This window comes from Lolium rigidum, chromosome 3, assembly GCF_022539505.1.
Source record: "Lolium rigidum isolate FL_2022 chromosome 3, APGP_CSIRO_Lrig_0.1, whole genome shotgun sequence".
NCBI lineage: Eukaryota > Viridiplantae > Streptophyta > Magnoliopsida > Poales > Poaceae > Lolium > Lolium rigidum.
This window is the reverse complement of record NC_061510.1, coordinates 212,234,795-212,252,639: the sequence shown is the minus strand read 5'-3', so window position 1 is coordinate 212,252,639 and position 17,845 is coordinate 212,234,795. Positions and strand designations below refer to the sequence as shown.

Below are 17,845 nucleotides of genomic sequence, written 5' to 3'. Positions count from 1 at the left end.
AAGAGGAGGAGGAGGAAGACGACGAGAGCTCCTCCGACGAGCCGCCGGCCAAGCGGTTCTGCCCTTGGCCGGGCAATCTTAGCGACTTCGACAGCGACGAGGATGACGCTGACGAAGAAGATGAAGACAACGAGGGCCCGGTCGGCGGCCATTGGAGCGACGACGAGCCCGCCGGGAGCAGCGCCGATAGTGGCGACGGCGGCGATGACGAGGGCAGTGATGGCCCATAGATAGGACCTCTAGAATAGGGCCAGTAGTAGTAGATGGGGCAGTGGATCCCCTAATATTCCCCTTTTGAGAGCAATTAGCTCTTTATGTAAGAAATCTCCTTTTAATCAATGAAGAACTTTTCCCCAATCTTGATTTTGCCGATTCCTTTTAATTGAGCCGATTCTCTTTTCTACTGACTTTGCCGATTCGTCCCCTTTGCCAATGCGTAATGAGCCGATAACAACACATCGGTCCTCCGACATTCAATCTTCTATTCTTCAACTCCTTAGCGAGCGCTCATCGTTTTGTGAAGAAGGTTGCAACGAAGATCAGCCGACGGTGCTTCAATCGGTCCTTCAATAGAGCATCTACCGGGCACTGTTGCCCCCGAGTCTCAGCCAAGGCAACACAGAGACGAGGATACGCAAATGAGCTGCATAGACCTGGGCTTGACCGTGTGTGGGGAAGTTCCTTATGCAGCGTCAGCCGATTTGAACACAAATCGGCTTCTCTGAGCGGAAACCCTTCAAGGTGAGCTACCCCCCGAGCTTCTTTAGTTCTTGCTGGCTAGATCGGTCCCTTTCCTTTGGTGAATCTAATGTCATCCATCCTTGACCTGATCCGTTCGCCCATGCTCCTGATATTGTTCTTGAAGAGAGGATCTGAGCTTCCAAACTGCTCCTTGATAACAAATCTCCCTTTGTGCTCCATTGACCCTCTGATCGTAACAGGTACTCCCCTTGAGTCGATGGCCATACATCGGCTGTATCCTTAAGTCGATGCCTGCTGCATCGGCTATGTTCGAAAATTTTCGAATTTTCACTCTTTTTTGCATATCCCCGTATTTTATCTACCTGGGTGCCCCCCCGAGCCGATTCTGTCAAGAGAATTGATGGTATCGGCTCGTGTTGGATAACATGTTGAACCCAGGCGGAATGGTGGGTGAGGATAATTTTGGCCGATTGCTAGAATCGGCCTCCACGTTGCTTGCCTGTTGAAGGTTTTGTAAGTTCCCCTCATAAATTTTTGGGGCCGATCACAAGGATCAGCCTCTCCTGGTTTGCTCATTGGTTTGATCTTGCTACTTGGTCAGGCTGGATGAAACCAACCCAACCTCTGACTTGATGCGCTTGTTGTCGTCCACCTTGAGTGCTCCGTAGAGTCGTGGAGCGCTACGCTCCGTCGGCAAGACGAGTACCATGTTTGTGCCGGGCCGATGTCTCATCATCGGCTTTCCTCTGTTTAGGGCGCCACTCCATCTTCCGTGGGCGACCCTCTTCATCCAGGGTTCGCTGAACTTTTGCAGCCAGATCAGGCCGTGCCTTCCTTAGCGTGTGCAGGTACAACCTCTCGGCTTCCTCCAGGCCGCGCAATCGCTGAACCCTGCGCTTTTGGGAACGGCTGAGTCCGTCAGGGCACCACCTTGGCCGGTGATACCTGTCTTCTTCCACTTCTCCCTCGTCTTCTGAATCTTCAAGATCTGCCCAACGAGGTGGCTCAGCGCGTTTGCTTTGTGGCGGGAGAGGCCCTAGGCGCTCGAACACGGACACGCTGGCTGTCCCCTTCTTTTTCTGATTGCATTCTGGGCAATTGCCGATTGTGGGCAATCGGCTCATTCCTGAATCCCAGCAGTGTCTGAAGAAGGGGCAGTCCCAACGCCTGGCGTTGTCATCTTGCTCCCTTGATGCTTCCGTGGCGCAGCGCTCGTGCTCCTCCTCATCGCGATTCTGCCGACGATGTCTTCTGGCTTCTCTAGCCAAACGATCTCCTCTATCATCATAATTGGACCGTCGGCGTTGGTCATACTGACTTACATATTTGTTGAGGAGGTGATCAGAGAGGGGTCGCTGATATCTTATATTCTTCACCTCTCCCTCTGTGACATAGCGCTTGCCATCATGACGGAGCCGATCGCGTGGAGCGGCCTCCACTGTATCCTTGCTATGAGAGCAGCTGCCCTCATCTCCATCTATGCCAGAGTGGTTTCCAGGTCCTACCATGTTGATGCTGAACGAGGGAACCGGCTGGCAACCTTCAGGGTAGGTAATTTCTACCATGTTAACGGCGGGGAAGGGTTGAGTGTCGACCTTCATGGCGTACTGGTTAAAAATTAGCCGCCCCTTCTCTATCGCCGCTTGGATGTGCTGACGCCACACCCGGCAGTCGTTGGTGGCATGGGAAAGCGAGTTGTGGAATTTGCAGTACGGCTTTCCGTTTAGCTCTTTCGCCGTGGGGAACTTGAGACCTTCGAGAACCGTCAACTTGTTTCTCCTTGAGCGAGGAGGTCGAAGATTTGTTCGAGTCTTGGTCACGTCAAAATCAAATCCCACGGGCGGCCCCGGTGGCTTTACCCATTTGCGGGCCACGGGGTTCCCCCCGAATCCACTCAGCCCATCGCTATCTCTTGGCCTCCCGCAGGCACTTCATCTTCCTCTCGTATCGACCATAACTACTGCACGCTTGAACTTGTCTTGGTACGGGTCGGGGTGGCGCTGTTCATATGCCGATAGTTTCGAACCATGTGCGCCGGCGAGGGATAATCTGCTTGGGAGGCCATGTCCTTGAGCTGTGTTGCAAGGCCCGATACCGCCAACTCGATCGCTTCCTTTTCGGTTATACGAACCGAATAACATCGGTTCCTAAGATTCCTGAAGCGCCGGATGTACTCCGTCACCGTTTCCCCGCGCTTCGACGTAGTTGTGCTAGATCGGCAATGCCGGACTCGGAAGCTTCCGAATGGTATTGCATATGGAACTCGTTCTTCCAATTGCTTCCAAGACTCGGATGGAGTTTGCTGGCAAAGAGGTGTACCATCCAAAAGCCGATCCCGTGAGGGACTCGTGAAAAGAGCCTCACGCGTAGCTGATCCGACACTGAAGCCGGTCCTAGTTGAGCCAAATATCGGCTGATGTGCTCGATGGAGCTGGAGCCATCTGATCCACCGAATTTGGAGAAGTCAGGGAGCCGATATTTAGGTGGCAGCGGGATCATCTCGTAATCGTCGGGGTACGGCTTGGAATAGCCGACTGCCCTTCTTTTCGGCATCATGCCGAACCGGTCTCTCAGCATGGTACCGATCTGATCCGCCGTGCTGGCCGTAGGAGTTGCACTCGAAGATTCGCCGGGGTGGCGTACTTGGCCTGCCATGTTTGCTTTTCCAGCTCCGAGCCCTCTCGCAGGAGTTGGGCTCGGGAGTTTCGTCGGTGTGGCGTATTTAGTTAGCCACGTCCGCTCCGTCGCCGACGTTCCTCGTGTCTTCGCCGGAGTCCCCGATGTTGTGGCCTGGTTTGTGAGTGCCCGAGTCACCACAATCCGGCACATACATGCACGCGTATCCATGAGGGATCTCCTTAGGCGCCTCCATTAAGAACTCGGTAGTCACTAGGGTCGCCACCAATCCTGTAGACGAGGAATGCCGGTGTAGTCGGCACTTCAGCAGGTGCTGCCAACGCATATGGCAGCGGTGGACGGGACTGGAATGGCAACTTTCCTTGATGAGTCCCGAGAGCTGGTCCTGGCGGCGAGTATTGGTGGCTCATGATCTCCTGGATCACGCGCAGAGCGACACGCTCCAACACGTTGACCAAGTTCTCAGAGTGGCGGTGTAGTGAGTGAGCCACCGAGTAGTTGATCTCCTCGCCGCGGACCCTCGGTACGTTCCTCCGTCGGGGTAGAGAGGTCTATCCCATCGAGCGCACCTTGCGGTGAGAACCCCTTCCATCTGATGCCACCGGAACGGGTTCTCTGAAAAGAGCCGATGAGGTCGGCTTCGAGGGTAGCCTTGATCTCGTTGTATTGCTTCTTGAGGTCGTCGGGCGGATCCCCGTAGGTGATCGGCGTGCCGTCCGCCATCTCGGATGTAGATGGCGATGTGGTTGATGTAGACGATTGTCCCACCGGCGTGCCAGAATGTGTTGATCGCCAAAACCCACCGGCGGGCAGCGGCCTTGTCAACACCGTAGAGCCGGGAAGAGCCTAGAGCTGCGGCTGGCTGAGACCCCTCCGAGCGACGGCCCGCAATGCTCTTCTGGTCACACGCGGCGTTGCGAAGTGCAAGGGCGTGCCACCTGACCTATACCTGGTCAGGAAGGTGATGAGGGTGCCTCGCTTAGTTTCCTGCAGGGCATACATGTAAACGTTAAATACGAGCCTCGATCGGCTCTCGAGGTTATCCCGTGAATCGGCTCAAAGAGCCGATCCACCCATGATCCGTACGGGGTGCACGAATACTTGGTGGTCCTGCTTGATCAAGATAAAGCTAATGAGATCTACGACGATTTAGGGTTTTCACCGCATAATCGGATCATCCTACTCCAGGTTGGGCCTTGCGGCCACGCACGGTGCTCGTAAGCCGATCCTAAACAAGGCCAAAAAACCAACATGAAGTTGATCCTAGGAACATCCCGTTTAGGACTTGCGAACGCCACCCTACGTGCCACCGGATCCCCCCCCTTTGTAAGGCCTAACTATTGCAGATATTAAACTAATCCTTGTAGAACAAGGAGCAATCGTAACGGATCAGATCTACTAAATAATGACCAAGCGGGGTGCCGCCCCCACACCTGAGATAGGCGTGAGGGCGGCTAGATATGCAAGGGTTGCACTACGTAAGCATGCTTAAACGAAGAACAATGCTAACCCTAACACATCTAATGATAACTACGTTGCTCGCCATCAAAAACGCTTCGAGTACGAGCAACGCATGAACAACGTGGGGCTTGTGCTGCCTAGATCGCAAGATGCGATCTAGGCAGCATGTCGCTTACCTGATAGAAACCCTCGAGACGAAGGAGTTGGCGATGCGCCGAGATTGGTTTGTTTTTGGGGTTGAACATGAGTTGTTGTTTATTCCATAAACCCTAGGTACATATTTATAGTCCAGGGGACTTTCTAATGTGGGCATGCACTAAACCGTGCACGACTAAGATTCTATCTCTAAACTAAAATAGATCTAATATGTTACAGATACACGGGCAATTAAACCCAACTTGGTATAACAGGCCGATTCACATAATTCTCCGCGTATATTTCCTTAAGCCCATCTTGACTGCGGCCCACCTCTGACTCGGTCAAATCTTGGTGATAACAATACCACGATACCGTTTCGGAGGTTTATACTATTTTGAGCCTTGAAGTCTATGGAAGCACAAGCCTAAGAACAATTCATGATTTGCACTAACATGTGTACTTGCGCAACTAATGGCACCGTTGCAGGATCTGGGTCATTTCAAATTACCTTAAACCGCACCAGTATACCAAAATGAAGGTGACACCTTTACCTACCTAAATCTTCAGTCTTAACTGACAAAAGCTTATTCTTAAAACCCAACAGTTACACCCCAAAAGGAGTACTGAAGTTAAGATTGGAAATGCATGCCTTGCAACATTCCAGGGATGAAATAGCACTATCAACCTAGGAACATCTAAAGATAGAAGTACAGACATTTAGTGAACATATAAAGCGTTAAACCACCCATGGGTTAAAAATAGGGTATAAAGCTCTTATCTGAAAATTTTGAAACATCCATGTTGGACATAGAAAAAAGAAATAGAATTCAGCAAGTCAATCCATCAGTATTTTACCATGAGAAAGAAAGCAAGTTTCTCATCATATCATTCCATTGATAATAATTTGCCATGAATAACACAAGTTAGTCACATATCTTAAGAAATAACGGGCTCAAATGGTCTGTACATATTGCAATGCAGGGAGCCATTTGCTTTTTTAATACAGACCATACAATAACTTAGCAGAGTACTAGTAGCTGCAGTGGAATTCTCTCCTGAAAATAAAAATGCTACTAAAAACAATTCCAACAATGTTGCTGCTATCAAGTATAGATTGGTCAGAGAGCAAGCTTGGTGACCAGCTCCTGAAGAATGGAGGGGCAACTGTTCTTCAGATGCTCGAAACCATCGGTAGCCACAACCGCCTTCATCATGCCAGGAGACTTGAGGAAATTGAAGCACTCCTCCTTGAGCCCACGGCAACCATGCTGCTCAGCCAATGCCAATGTAGTCGAGATGGTGTGTATGTCGATGTGCTTGCACAACTTTTCCTCACACATCAACTTCAGCCGTTCCAAGTTATACCTGTCAGCTGCTACAAGCAAATGTTGGGACATTGTTACTGTGTCGTCTTTATCCATTTCAGGCGGAGAGTCGGTGTAGACGAAATGAAGCAGGGCTCTGAACACTCTAGCTTCCATGTCGTCGATCCGCACGGAAGATGATGTCTTCTCCTTCATCGGACCAAAGAGCTCCGCCATGAAGACCGATGACCGAGCAGCAAGCATGTATTTGTGTGCTGCAAACGTCTCACTGCCCACCTGAAACGTGACGTCGGCCCCATCGCCGGCCGAGAGAAGCCGGCCAAGATGCTGATGCATGTCGGACGGCGGCACCACGACGCGCGGTGGGATGTCCTGCGTGACGACGTCCTTTATGACGGTGACATCGCATCGCACTCTGAAAACATCATCTTTCAGACAAACAGATTCCTCAAACTCTTTCCATTTGACGTATAGATGGAAACCAAAATGCCCAGCTTTGTCGGAGAAGGTTCTACTACCAGCGTAAGTCAGTCTGGTTGGGTTCCCTTCCTGGTCGAGCAAAGAAATCTTGCACTGCGCTTTGACTCTATTGGCATCCTTGTGATGAAGACGGATGCATAGCTCATCACGGTGTGTGATGATAGGTGGATAAACATCATCGGGGTAGTACTTGATACACCAGCGATGGCCTCCGACGGAAAACGTCGCAGATGTGAGGCAGGTGCCGGCGCCGAATCGCCTTGTTCGGGAGTACCCGTCGATCCTGAACACGTGGGACCCGAACAGGGGCCTCGCGACGACGGTCGACGCGGTGTACCACGGCGCCACACTATCACTCGCAGTCGCAGAGGACATGGCGGCGAAGCCTGTCGCCAACTCTAGCAGCAACGGGTCGAAAACGTATAGTACTGTAGATCCAAAGGAAGTTTGCTGTTGCGCACCGCACGCGAAAATGGCGAATATATAGGTGGTGAGCTCGATCGTCAGGTTGTTAATCGCGCATATCACACGAACAGTCGGAGGCCGGGGCACTGGGGAATCGCATGCGTGTACATTCATTGCATTACTGCGTGTGTGTGACCGGCCGGTGCATGTGTGGAATATGAATCACCAGCCTTTACGGCAAATTCGACAAAAATAACCCTTGGGCGAAAGGATTGGCAAAAATGGACCGTCGGCGAAACTATTTCGCAAAACTAACCCTCGCGTGCCGCGCCTGTCACCACGGCTTTGCAATCCTCTGTGCCACGCCCTAGAGCTCGGCGCGGCAGGAGTGCCAGCGTGGCCTGGCGGGCCCCGGTGCGCGGTAGTGCAACGCCCCGGGCCAGGGCGCGGCACGTAGACGTGCAACGCCGGCACCGGGGGCGCGGCACTGGCGCACGCTTAAGGCCGCCCAGGCCCGCCCGAGCCGGTCAGTTCTTCCCTATTGCGCTAGGGTTCCAGACCGGGGAGGCACCAGGCGGCGCGGGAGGCACCAGGCGGCGGCGTCGGCGGCGTCGGGGGCGGCTGCTGTCCCCTCTGTCCCTCCTCCAATCCACCCTCTCTCCCTCCTCCAATCCGGGATCTTGCTCCCCACCTTTCTCCAAGGTATTTTCCCTCTCAATCCCCATCTATTTTATCTGAAAATGCGAAGAAGTTTGTCAACCTAGTTCATGAATAGTTCTAGAAACCAATTTTGTAGCATGGCCATAGTAAATGTGTGACTATTGTTTAGTTTATTTGTGGCCTAGATTTTGAAGTAAAATGCTCACATATTAGCTCTTGGGAAACCCTAGTTCATCAAGATATCTAGAAATTTATACCCATTTTTAATCTTGTAGGATGTGAATAGCATTTGTGTTAATATTGTTTGGGTCTTGTGTGCTAGAATTTGTAGTGACATGGTCACATATTATTTTATATTTTGTCACATTTGCTCACATATTAGCTCTAATGTTGTTACTATTGCTCACATATATGTAGGATGTCGCTTCTCGAACCTCATTACGATACTAGACACCGTGCGTACTTAATGTCCGAGAAGAAGCGGGTAATAGAAATAAACCTAGTGGTACATATTATTTTCCAATGCTATATGCATATGTAATAATAAGGCTTCTATTTGTGTAGGTCTTTGGACCCCTCCGACTTAGGTGTCACGAGGCCTCGTCCTTACAGAAGATGCCATACGATGAGCGATACACGGAGTACATCGAGCCGCTAGGTCTACTTCCATTCATCCATATGGTGACCCGGCGGACACCGAGCATGAACCCTTCCGCCATCACTGCTCTTGTTGATCGCTGGAGACCGGAGACGCATAGTTTTCACCTCCGAACCGGTGAGATGACCGTGACTTTGCAGGACATGTCGATGATACTTGCACTCCCCATTGAGGGGAAGCCACTATGTATCGACACATCTTGTGAAGACTGGCGTGGAAAGATGTTTGACCTTATTGGCAAGGCTCCTGATGAGATTGTAAACAAGAGGGGTGAGAAATTAAGGGTCTCCGCCGGGGCTACTTTCACTTGGATCTCACAGAACTTCAAGACATGCCCGGAGGGAAGCCAGCTGTGATGTGATTAAGCTATACGCACGTGTGTATGTGTGGTATGTTATCACGAGAACTCTATTTCCCGACTCGCAGTGGGAATACCGCTCGGTGGCACCTGGTTGAAGGCGTTAACCAAAATGGAGACTAAATGGAGTTGGGGTTCGGCGGCATTGGCCTTCTTGTACCGCCGAGGTAATCACTTGTATCAACCCTAACCCATTTGTACATTACATCTTCATTTTGGGACAAGACTAATATTTGTTCCCTTTTTGTGTAGTTGGACGAAGCTTGTTGCAGGATCGGTAAGGACGCTTGCATTGGTGGTCCGTTGCTTCTTCTATCGATTTGGAGCTGGGAGCGCTTCCCTGTCGGAAGGCCTCGTGTTCTCGATTACAAGAATTACAATGATCACGGCAACCAGTTGCGGTGACCCACTTGGGCTTATCTGTGGGACATTGTCTCCGAGTTCAGTGGCGACCCAATAGCGGCCTATCAGATGTACACCAACGAGTTTGATAACCTAACACCGGAGCGGGTGAATATTTTCATCCCATAAGTCCAATGCACGGTGTTTTTGTAACTTTCTTTTTTTACATCATTGTGGTACGATGTAGGTGGAATGGGAGCCATATGGTCCTCGATCGTAGCTTGGTAACGCTTCAACATTCACACTTAACCCGGCTTGCATGGCGGAAGCTCATCTTTGGTATATGCATTGTCCCTTGGTATGCATGTGGGCCGTTGAGCATCATATGCCACAGCGGGTTATGAGACAATTTGGATTACTTCAGCCTTGCCCTCCTGAATGGAAGGACACGAGTATAGTACTTCACGAGTGAGACCTCCTTTGTAGCTCTTTGTAAATTGATGTATTTTCCATTCGCATCATTGACATGGGTTTCTCCATTTGCACCATTGACAGGAGGAGGAGCAAGAAGACGGATTGGCACAACATTCATAAGAAGCATGTGAAGAAATTCGTCATGCGAGTGGAGGAACAGAAGAAAGCGAAAGGAATCCAATATGAAGAACATAGCGAGGATGCTTTCAACCAGTACCTCCGTTGGTTTCTTGACAACACTCGTGTTCAGATCCTTCCGGACGCTTATGGGCATGAGATTTTGGAAGAGCCCTTGATATTCGACGATATTGCCACCCTCAAGTACAACAAGCTTGTTAGGGAAGGGCGCCAAACCTCTTTTGCTCTAATGCTAAACTTTGTGGTAACATATCTTACTTTATGTTTGTCCTTTCACTATGGAACTTTTTTGCATTACTCTTCGAGAGGTCATTTGTTTGCATCACAGCGTACGGAGATCCAGAAGCAAGCAGTTGAGCATGAGACCGCTTTGGAGTCGTTTCCACATGGTGAGAAGGGCGAGAGTTCATTTCGAGAATTTGTGAAGGTTCGTACATAGAATGATACTCTAGTTGCTCTTTGCATCTTTAATATCCTCTAGTTTTGACCATTTCCTTGTTTTTCAGCGCCAGGGCCAGAAGCTACGTCGGTTGTCTAGTGCTAGCTTCCTCCCACACTCCCAGCTTCTCATCTTCCCCATCATTGGCCTCCTCCCACACCCCCTTGCCCTTGTTGGGCTGAGAAGACATAACTGCAAGTAATGAAATATAGGAAAGTTAGTAACAACAATTAAGAATTGTAGAGAGCAATATAAAGAGGAAATTTATAGCAACAAAATTGATGCACATACGGATTTGGTCCTTGTAGGTATCCTATCATACTATTCGGATTAACACCGCCACGTCGTCTTCTAAGGCCAAGTTGGTTCCTTCTTGGTTGGCTACGAGCTTGTTGGCTACTTCTTGGTTGGCTAGTGCTAGCTTGTTGGCTACTTCTTGGTTGGCTAGTGCTAGCTTGGTGGGTACTTCTTGGTTGGCTAGTGCTAGCTTGGTGAGTACTTCTTGGTTGGCTAGTGCTAGCTTGGTGGGTACTTCTTGGTTGGCTAGTGCTAGCTTGGTAGCTACTTCTTGGTTGGCTATTGTTAGCTTCATTTCCCTTGGCTCTCTTTCTTTGTTCACATTTTCGTGCATTGTGTCCTTCACCATTGCACGTGCCACAATGAGCTCTCTCACGGGGCTCTTGGAATTGGTCCGCTCCCCATTCTCGTGCACCACCACAGCCCCAACCATCCATGTCGCTTCTAAAACGCTTAGTTCTGCGTCTTCCGCGTCTAACCACTTTCCAATCTGGATCGGGCCATAGTTGAACTCCATGATACTCCGGCCACTGCGACTGGTCAAGGTATGGGTGGAATCTAGGTTCCCATGCCTTCTTGATGGTCTCCATAGAGAACTCGGACTCTCTGACGGTGAGCGGGTGGTTGTAGTCCACATGTCGTGTGCGAGCAGCCGTTAGCAAATGGGAGCACGCGAGATGAAGCAACAATGGTCTTCCACATGTGCAATCACAAATCTTAAGTGAGACCTTGAATGCTCGGCCACCGTGTTGGACACCGTCACCCGTGGTTCCTCCTGGCTCGTCAACTTGGTAAATGAGCTCATCATTATCAAACAGTGTGGCAAATTGGGAGTCCGCCTTACGCGACTGAAATTCCATCCACTCGCCAATCTTTGGTGGGTACTTGTACTTGTGCTTGTTCTTCTTGAACATTCCAGCAATTTGTATCTCAGTTTCATCAGAGTACTTCAAGAAATACGTATTCATCTTGTCGAATGTATATCTAACTATTGCAGTCACCGGCAATGCACGGACACCTTTCAACACCTTGTTAAAACATTCTGCCAAGTTGCTTGTCATATGACCATACCTCCGTCCTCCCTCATCATATGCTCGTGCCCACTTAGGCACATCTTGAATGTGCCTATTGAGAAACTCGAGACCTCCAGGATTGAGTTTTTTGTTAGCAAGCAATCTGTTGTACAAGTTTGCGAAACGTCGGTCCGTGTAAGCTAGACAACAATCTTGGAGATCATCCGCCAACTCCTTGCTCCCACAAGACCTATAGAAGTTTGCACAAAAATGTCTCATGCACCATCGATGGTGCAAAGGAGCATAACCGGGAATGTCAATCATCACCGCATTGAGGATTCCTTGATGACGATCCGAGATGACACATGTTTCTCTCGTGGGTTGGCAATACCTTCGTTCTCAAAATATGGAAGAACCACTCCCAATTATCATTGTTCTCCACTTCAACCAAAGCAAAGGCCAAAGGAACCAACCGGTTTTGTCCATCATTTGCTATTGCAACCAAGAGAGTGCCCTTGAATTGTCCGGTCAAGAAGGTACCATCGACGCAGATGATAGGCCTGGAATGTTCAAAAGCTCTCACGCATTGCTGAAATGCCCAAAATGCACGGCCAAATACTCGAACCTTCTTCCCGTTGTAAATCCTTGTCTTATTGCCATACGGTTCAACCAAATGAACCATGCCCGGGTTAGCGGCGGCCATCGCTCCTAACAACCTAGGGAGTCGGTTATATGCTTCCTCCCAATCACCATACAACATCTTGAACGCGGCTTGCTTCGCCTTCCATGCATTTCCGTACTTCACCTCGTAGTTGAAGATAGCTTGCACAAGCTCCTGCACACTCTTAATGCTCATTGTTGGAAGTGACGAGATTGAGTTCGAAAGCCTATATGCGATGAACTCAGATTTAAGTTGTCGGTGCTCGTGCTTGGCATCTTTTCCATCCATCCTCATTCCTCGGCACATGTGAGTTGATACACAACTATATATGTGCCAATCGGGACCTCCCTTCAATGGTCTTGCACGCACAACCCAAGGGCATCCATCCTCCTCGCATTTAACTGTGTAACGTTGCTTGACATTCGAGTGAACCACCTTGTACGGACGATGATGCTTCACCGAGTACTCCTTAAGCCAATGCTTCAACTCCAACAATGTTGAGAACTTTATTCCGGAAGCAATCCCATTCATCGCGTGATTATCATCCCGGTGAGAAATAGGCCTCGGTCCAAGCACTTCACCCATACCGCCATCAACTATGGCTTCATCCGCAAGACTAAGATCATGAAACAAGGGTACCCGATGATCTCGTCCCAATACCTTCTCGTGGGCTTCCGCCTCCTTGGCCTTGAATCCCTCTTCATCAATTTCTTCATCGGGTCCATCATCATCTGAGTCTGATGCATAGCATCGACTAAACGGGAGCTCACGGTCCATATTTTCTTGGATATAATACTTATCCAAATCTCCAACATTGTTCTCGTGAAGCTCGACCTCATTCCCATCTTCTTCCTCCTCATCATTTGCCTCATGATTACAACGAGGCTCGCTTATTTCCTCTTGGTTCAAAGGTTGATGACTCGTACCATTCAACGGGGAGGCAAGCCGGTTCAAGTCCAAGTGCAAAGCTATATCAAACTTTTTCGTGGAAAACAACTCAAGAGCCTTATCTAGTGATTCTGCCACCACCTCCTTGTATGCAACCCAACGTTGCTCCGAGTTGATACACATTGTCTTTCAACGAACATGCATTCCAAACCCCGCATTATGTCTTCCCTCCAACTCAACTACATAACTCGGGTCCATCCAATTCAAATCAATCCTAACTTGTTCCAAGACCTCCGCATAATTAGGGCTACGCTCGAACACCAAGTCAACCTCATCCGGGTCCGGGTCAATGTTTCCTTTCAGAAAAGAGTCCTTGTCCACATGATGAACATGGACAATTCTCGCCATCCCTAAAATATACAAACATACAACGAACCGCTTTATATACACCAACCAAACATTAATCCTAACCCTAATCATAACAGATCATAACAAAAGCATATCAATAGCACTAACCCTAACCTACCAATCTTAAGCAAAATGCATCATATACACCATAGGAGTCCAAAATTGGCCAAAACAACTAGACATTTCAAACATTTGGGTCAATTCATATATTTAGAGATTCCAAGATTGGGACATGTGCAACAACAAAAACAAGAATCCAATAGGTCAAAAACAAGAGAAATGAGGGAGAGCACCTCTACGAACTTGGAGGGTTTGAAATCCACGGAGAAATGCCTCAGATCTGTGAAGTTTGGGTGGGGATTAGAAGAGGGGGAGAGAAAACCCTAGCAGTCGCCGCCACTCCTCTCAACCAGCGAAAAGGGAAGAACTGACCGGCTCGGGCGGGCCTGGGCGGCCTTAAGCGTGCGCCAGTGCCGCGCCCCCGATGCCGGCGTTGCACGTCTAGGTGCCGCGCCCTGGCCCGGGGCGTTGCACTACCGCGCACCGGGCTCCGCCGAGCCACGCCGGCACTCCCGCCGCGCCAAGCTCTAGGGCGTGGCACGAGAGGATTGCAAAGCCGTGGTGACAGGCGCGGCACGCGAGGGTTAGTTTTGCGAAATAGTTTCGCCGACGGTCCATTTTTGCCAATCCTTTCGCCCAAGGGTTATTTTTGTCGAATTTGCCCAGCCTTTACATCTGCCGATGAGGAGAAGGATCATTGATAGTTTCATACTACCAACGCGTGATAACTAGAAGCCGCCAGTTTGATTTGCTTGGCCGGCCACTGGAGTACTTCCTCCATCTTGGTTTAACAGAAATTTAGTTTGATCATTATTTTGGTCAGTTCAATACGAAATATATGTTTAAAATGTTATATTATTTCAAACCTTTTTTAAATTCAAATCTAATGGTATAGATTTATAGACATATAATTTATATTTTGTCAAATTAAACTTTGTCTTAAATTACGTGTGCGCCTGACGGAGGGAGTATCTACTTTGGCAAGTGAAGCTATGTCCGGAAAGGCTTGGCTTTCAAAAACATACTCCCACAATGATCCTGGAAGGCTGCGATGGACTACAGAGTATTCCCACAATGCGATGCTGTTTTCGTGACAGACTGACAGGCTGCAATTCTAAGTTGCGGATTACTCCATGGCAAGATGTTCAGATAGGGAGCTAAACTTCACGAGTTCAGTTTTCGGTAACTTAAGGACCAAGGGCAAATCTTTTTTGCATTTTTTTCTGTAAAGGGCAAATGTTCTTCGCTTATCTTCAGACAACTTGGAGTTGCTGATAAGGTTTGGACAGTCGGGCATGCCAAGATCATATTTGGATTGTGAAGAATTAAGAATATACTCCATGCATGCCACCGTTTCACAAGGTTCAGGCTTGATACATCATACTGAATGGTAAATAATAGAGTTGTGGAATTCCTCTTCTGGTAGCTACATGGGTAGCAATTTAGATTTGATATCAACAAAAGGTTCTGACAAGAACACCTATACCCAGCATTGACCTACCTAATAGTGTGGAGCATTGCCAAATGAAATCAATGATAACTTCTGGCAGTCTTCCTACCTCCTTTGTCTACAGTTCACCATATCAAATTACCCCATGGATGTTCTCTACTGAATTTTACAGAGCACAGAAGTAAATAGAACGACCAGCAGTTAGCCAGTTATGAAATAAAATGGTCTGCTGGCAGTCCTTCTGAACTTATGATACATGAGAACAATGATAAAGTCAATAGATAGAGCATTCAGCATGCTCTAACCTGAAAACAGGTGAAAGAAAGAAGATAATGTAAATTTTGCATCTAGTGTGCTTGTCTGAAACTCTCCACTGAAAGATGTGGCAATGAGCTAGCAGAGTTGGGGATTTAGTCTAGTGGTAAGATATTCGCTTAGGGAGCGAAAGGTCCCGAGTTCAATTCTCGGAATCCCCATGCTGAAAACCCTTTTGCAGTGCATGGTAATGCTATATTGAGCTTTGGGTGGTCTGAGGATGAGGTTTTGGACCACAGGTCTCATGAGGTTCAGAGCCTGTGATGCTATTGTGCATGGCTGGCACAAGGGCATTTCCCCTTTTGTCTTGTGTGGCTAACTTGAGAAGTTAGGGGTTGTCCTGCATAATGCTGCAAGGTAGCACAGCTGCAGCGCTGGGCCTGTGATGAGCACCCTGGATGACGTGCATTTCTCGGAAATCTGACATTAGTAAAGAAAAATAGAATTTATGTCAACAAAGGGCATTTGGTCTAGTGGTATGATTCTCGCTTAGGGTGCGAGAGGTCCCGAGTTCAATTCTCGGAATGCCCCGTTTTTGTATTTTATTTCTCATGAAAATTCAGCTTCCTGAGAGCAGTTTCAGAGCAAGATGGCTCCTTGTTTCTTTTCCGTATCTTTCGACGCATGAGGGCGCGAGTCTCTTTACCTAGCTACTCGGTTACAACCTGGTACGTTGATATAGGAATGCCGTGGTCTTCAACAGCGTGTTGACGTCGCCCGCGATCATTAGAGAGAAGAACATGAAGAAATACAATAGGTGGCATTTGGTAAAGTTATTCCGTGGCACCACCTTCTTCTTTTTAGAGCATCTCCACCGGCGATCCCCAAATAATCGCCGGCACTGCTGTATGGGGGCGCTGGCAGTGCATCCTTCATTTGGGGACGATGTTCCCACACTGACGCCTCCCAAACGGCGGTTTCCAAATTTTTTTCTTTTTACAATATTCTGAAACAACATATCAATCACATTTTATTCATACAATCACACAAATAGAATTAAATTATTCATACAATCAATCAAACAAATAGTACTTAAATTATTTATACAATCAATCAAACAAATAATACTTAAATTATTCATACAACCCAACAAATAAATAGTACTTAAATTATTCGTCCAGGCAAACAAATAGAAATAAAATCATGCATTGTTGGCTGCTCCTCTCCTCGCCCATAAATGCGCAGCAAGATCCGCCTTCAGCTGTGCATGGACACCTGCATCTCGAATTTCATTGTGCATATGAGAAAAGCAGCAATTTCTTGGGGCACATGCTCTACCTCAGCTAGTGGCCCTTGATAATCAAATGGATGATCATCCTGCACAGGTGTGTCGCGCTCGCTCTCAATGATCATGTTGTGGATGATCACACAGGCGTTCATCACCTACCACATCTGTGCCTCAGACCAAGTAAGAGCAGGGTACCTGACAGTGGCGAAACGCTGCTGAAGCACCCAAAAAGCACGCTCAACATCCTTCCGTTCCTAGACAATCGGCGGTGTCTATTGCAAGCAGGGTGGGCGCCGGTCGAGGGGGTGTCGGTCGTGTCGATGGACGGCGGTTCCTAGATAATCGGCGGTGTCTATTGCAAGCAGGGTGGGCGCGGCGGTGACGGCGACGGTGGCGATCTAGAGGGGTGGGAGTCGGCTCGGGCGTGTGTAGGAGGTGGGAAAACAGTGTGTCTGGCTGCCAGGCGGAGCCCACACTCGTTTTCAGATGTGCCGCGAGGTGTCGGCGCGTCCGATTCGCGCCCTTGGTGAAGGGGCCGGCATGGGGTTGTCGGCGATTCTATTGGGCTCCAAAATTGGCCGGCGCCGTTTGGGGCGCACCGATGCGAGCCCATTTTCGCTGCCGGCCCCCAAAATGCTATCGGGGCCGCTATCTGGGGCGCCGGTGGAGATGCTCTTAGAACCAAGAGAAGTACTATGACAGTTAGAAGAGTAGACGTTGGATGGGGAGCTGCTACCTCATATTGGCAACATGAAGCTAGCCTTTGTTGGCTCTCTGTTGTGTGATTGATGTACCTTTTTAGAATGTATGGTCGAAAAAAGACATCGGCATGCGCAGGTGGTGAGACAGAAGTTAGTACGCATAAAACCCATATATTCCGCTTGGCATTGGGTCCGGCGATAAACCAAGGTCGAGACAGATGATGGAATTGATTATCAAGAAAAGAAGGGTCCAGACAATGCCCACCTCTTCCGCCCTTGGCGGTGGCGCGAGGCCGCCCGCGCATAAGGTGTCATCCATCATCGTCGAGACCGTATCCGTATCGCACGTGATCAAGGGTCACGGCTTCGATAATTTCATCGGGTCACGCACATTCAGCGTGGGAGGCAAAGCTGGCAGATGAGATCAAGTACTACCCTGATGGCTGGGACAAGGAGCACGACGGCTGCATTTCCATGGCTCTATTCCTCGGAGACTCCATCGAAAGACCCTTGTCCCGGGCCGGGAGGATGTGCTTCTGTGGAGCCTATGGGGCCTTATTTTCCGTCCTGGAGAAGCCACCGTCTCGGAGGAGATCTTGTGCTCGAG

At 49.1% G+C, this 17,845-nt stretch overlaps 1 protein-coding gene and 2 non-coding genes across 3 annotated transcripts; 2 read left to right on the top strand and 1 right to left on the bottom strand.

Annotated features, from left to right (window-relative positions):
• Positions 1–6,056: 6,056 nt before the first annotated feature.
• Positions 6,057–7,118, bottom strand: LOC124696025 (BTB/POZ and MATH domain-containing protein 2-like). The gene has a single exon (XM_047228814.1). The coding sequence runs from the start codon at positions 7,116–7,118 to the stop codon at positions 6,057–6,059; it is 1,062 nt and encodes a 353-aa protein (XP_047084770.1).
• An 8,280-nt stretch (positions 7,119–15,398) lies between these two features.
• TRNAP-AGG lies at positions 15,399–15,470 on the top strand. The gene has a single exon. It is a non-coding gene; the product is annotated as a tRNA-Pro (tRNA).
• A 298-nt stretch (positions 15,471–15,768) lies between these two features.
• Positions 15,769–15,840, top strand: TRNAP-AGG. The gene has a single exon. It is a non-coding gene; the product is annotated as a tRNA-Pro (tRNA).
• Positions 15,841–17,845: the final 2,005 nt, after the last annotated feature.

Excerpts from the sequence above, each read along its gene's own strand:
- LOC124696025 (XM_047228814.1), bottom strand. The coding sequence starts at position 7,118 with ATGTCCTCTGCGACTGCGAGTGATAGTGTGGCGCCGTGGTACACCGCG.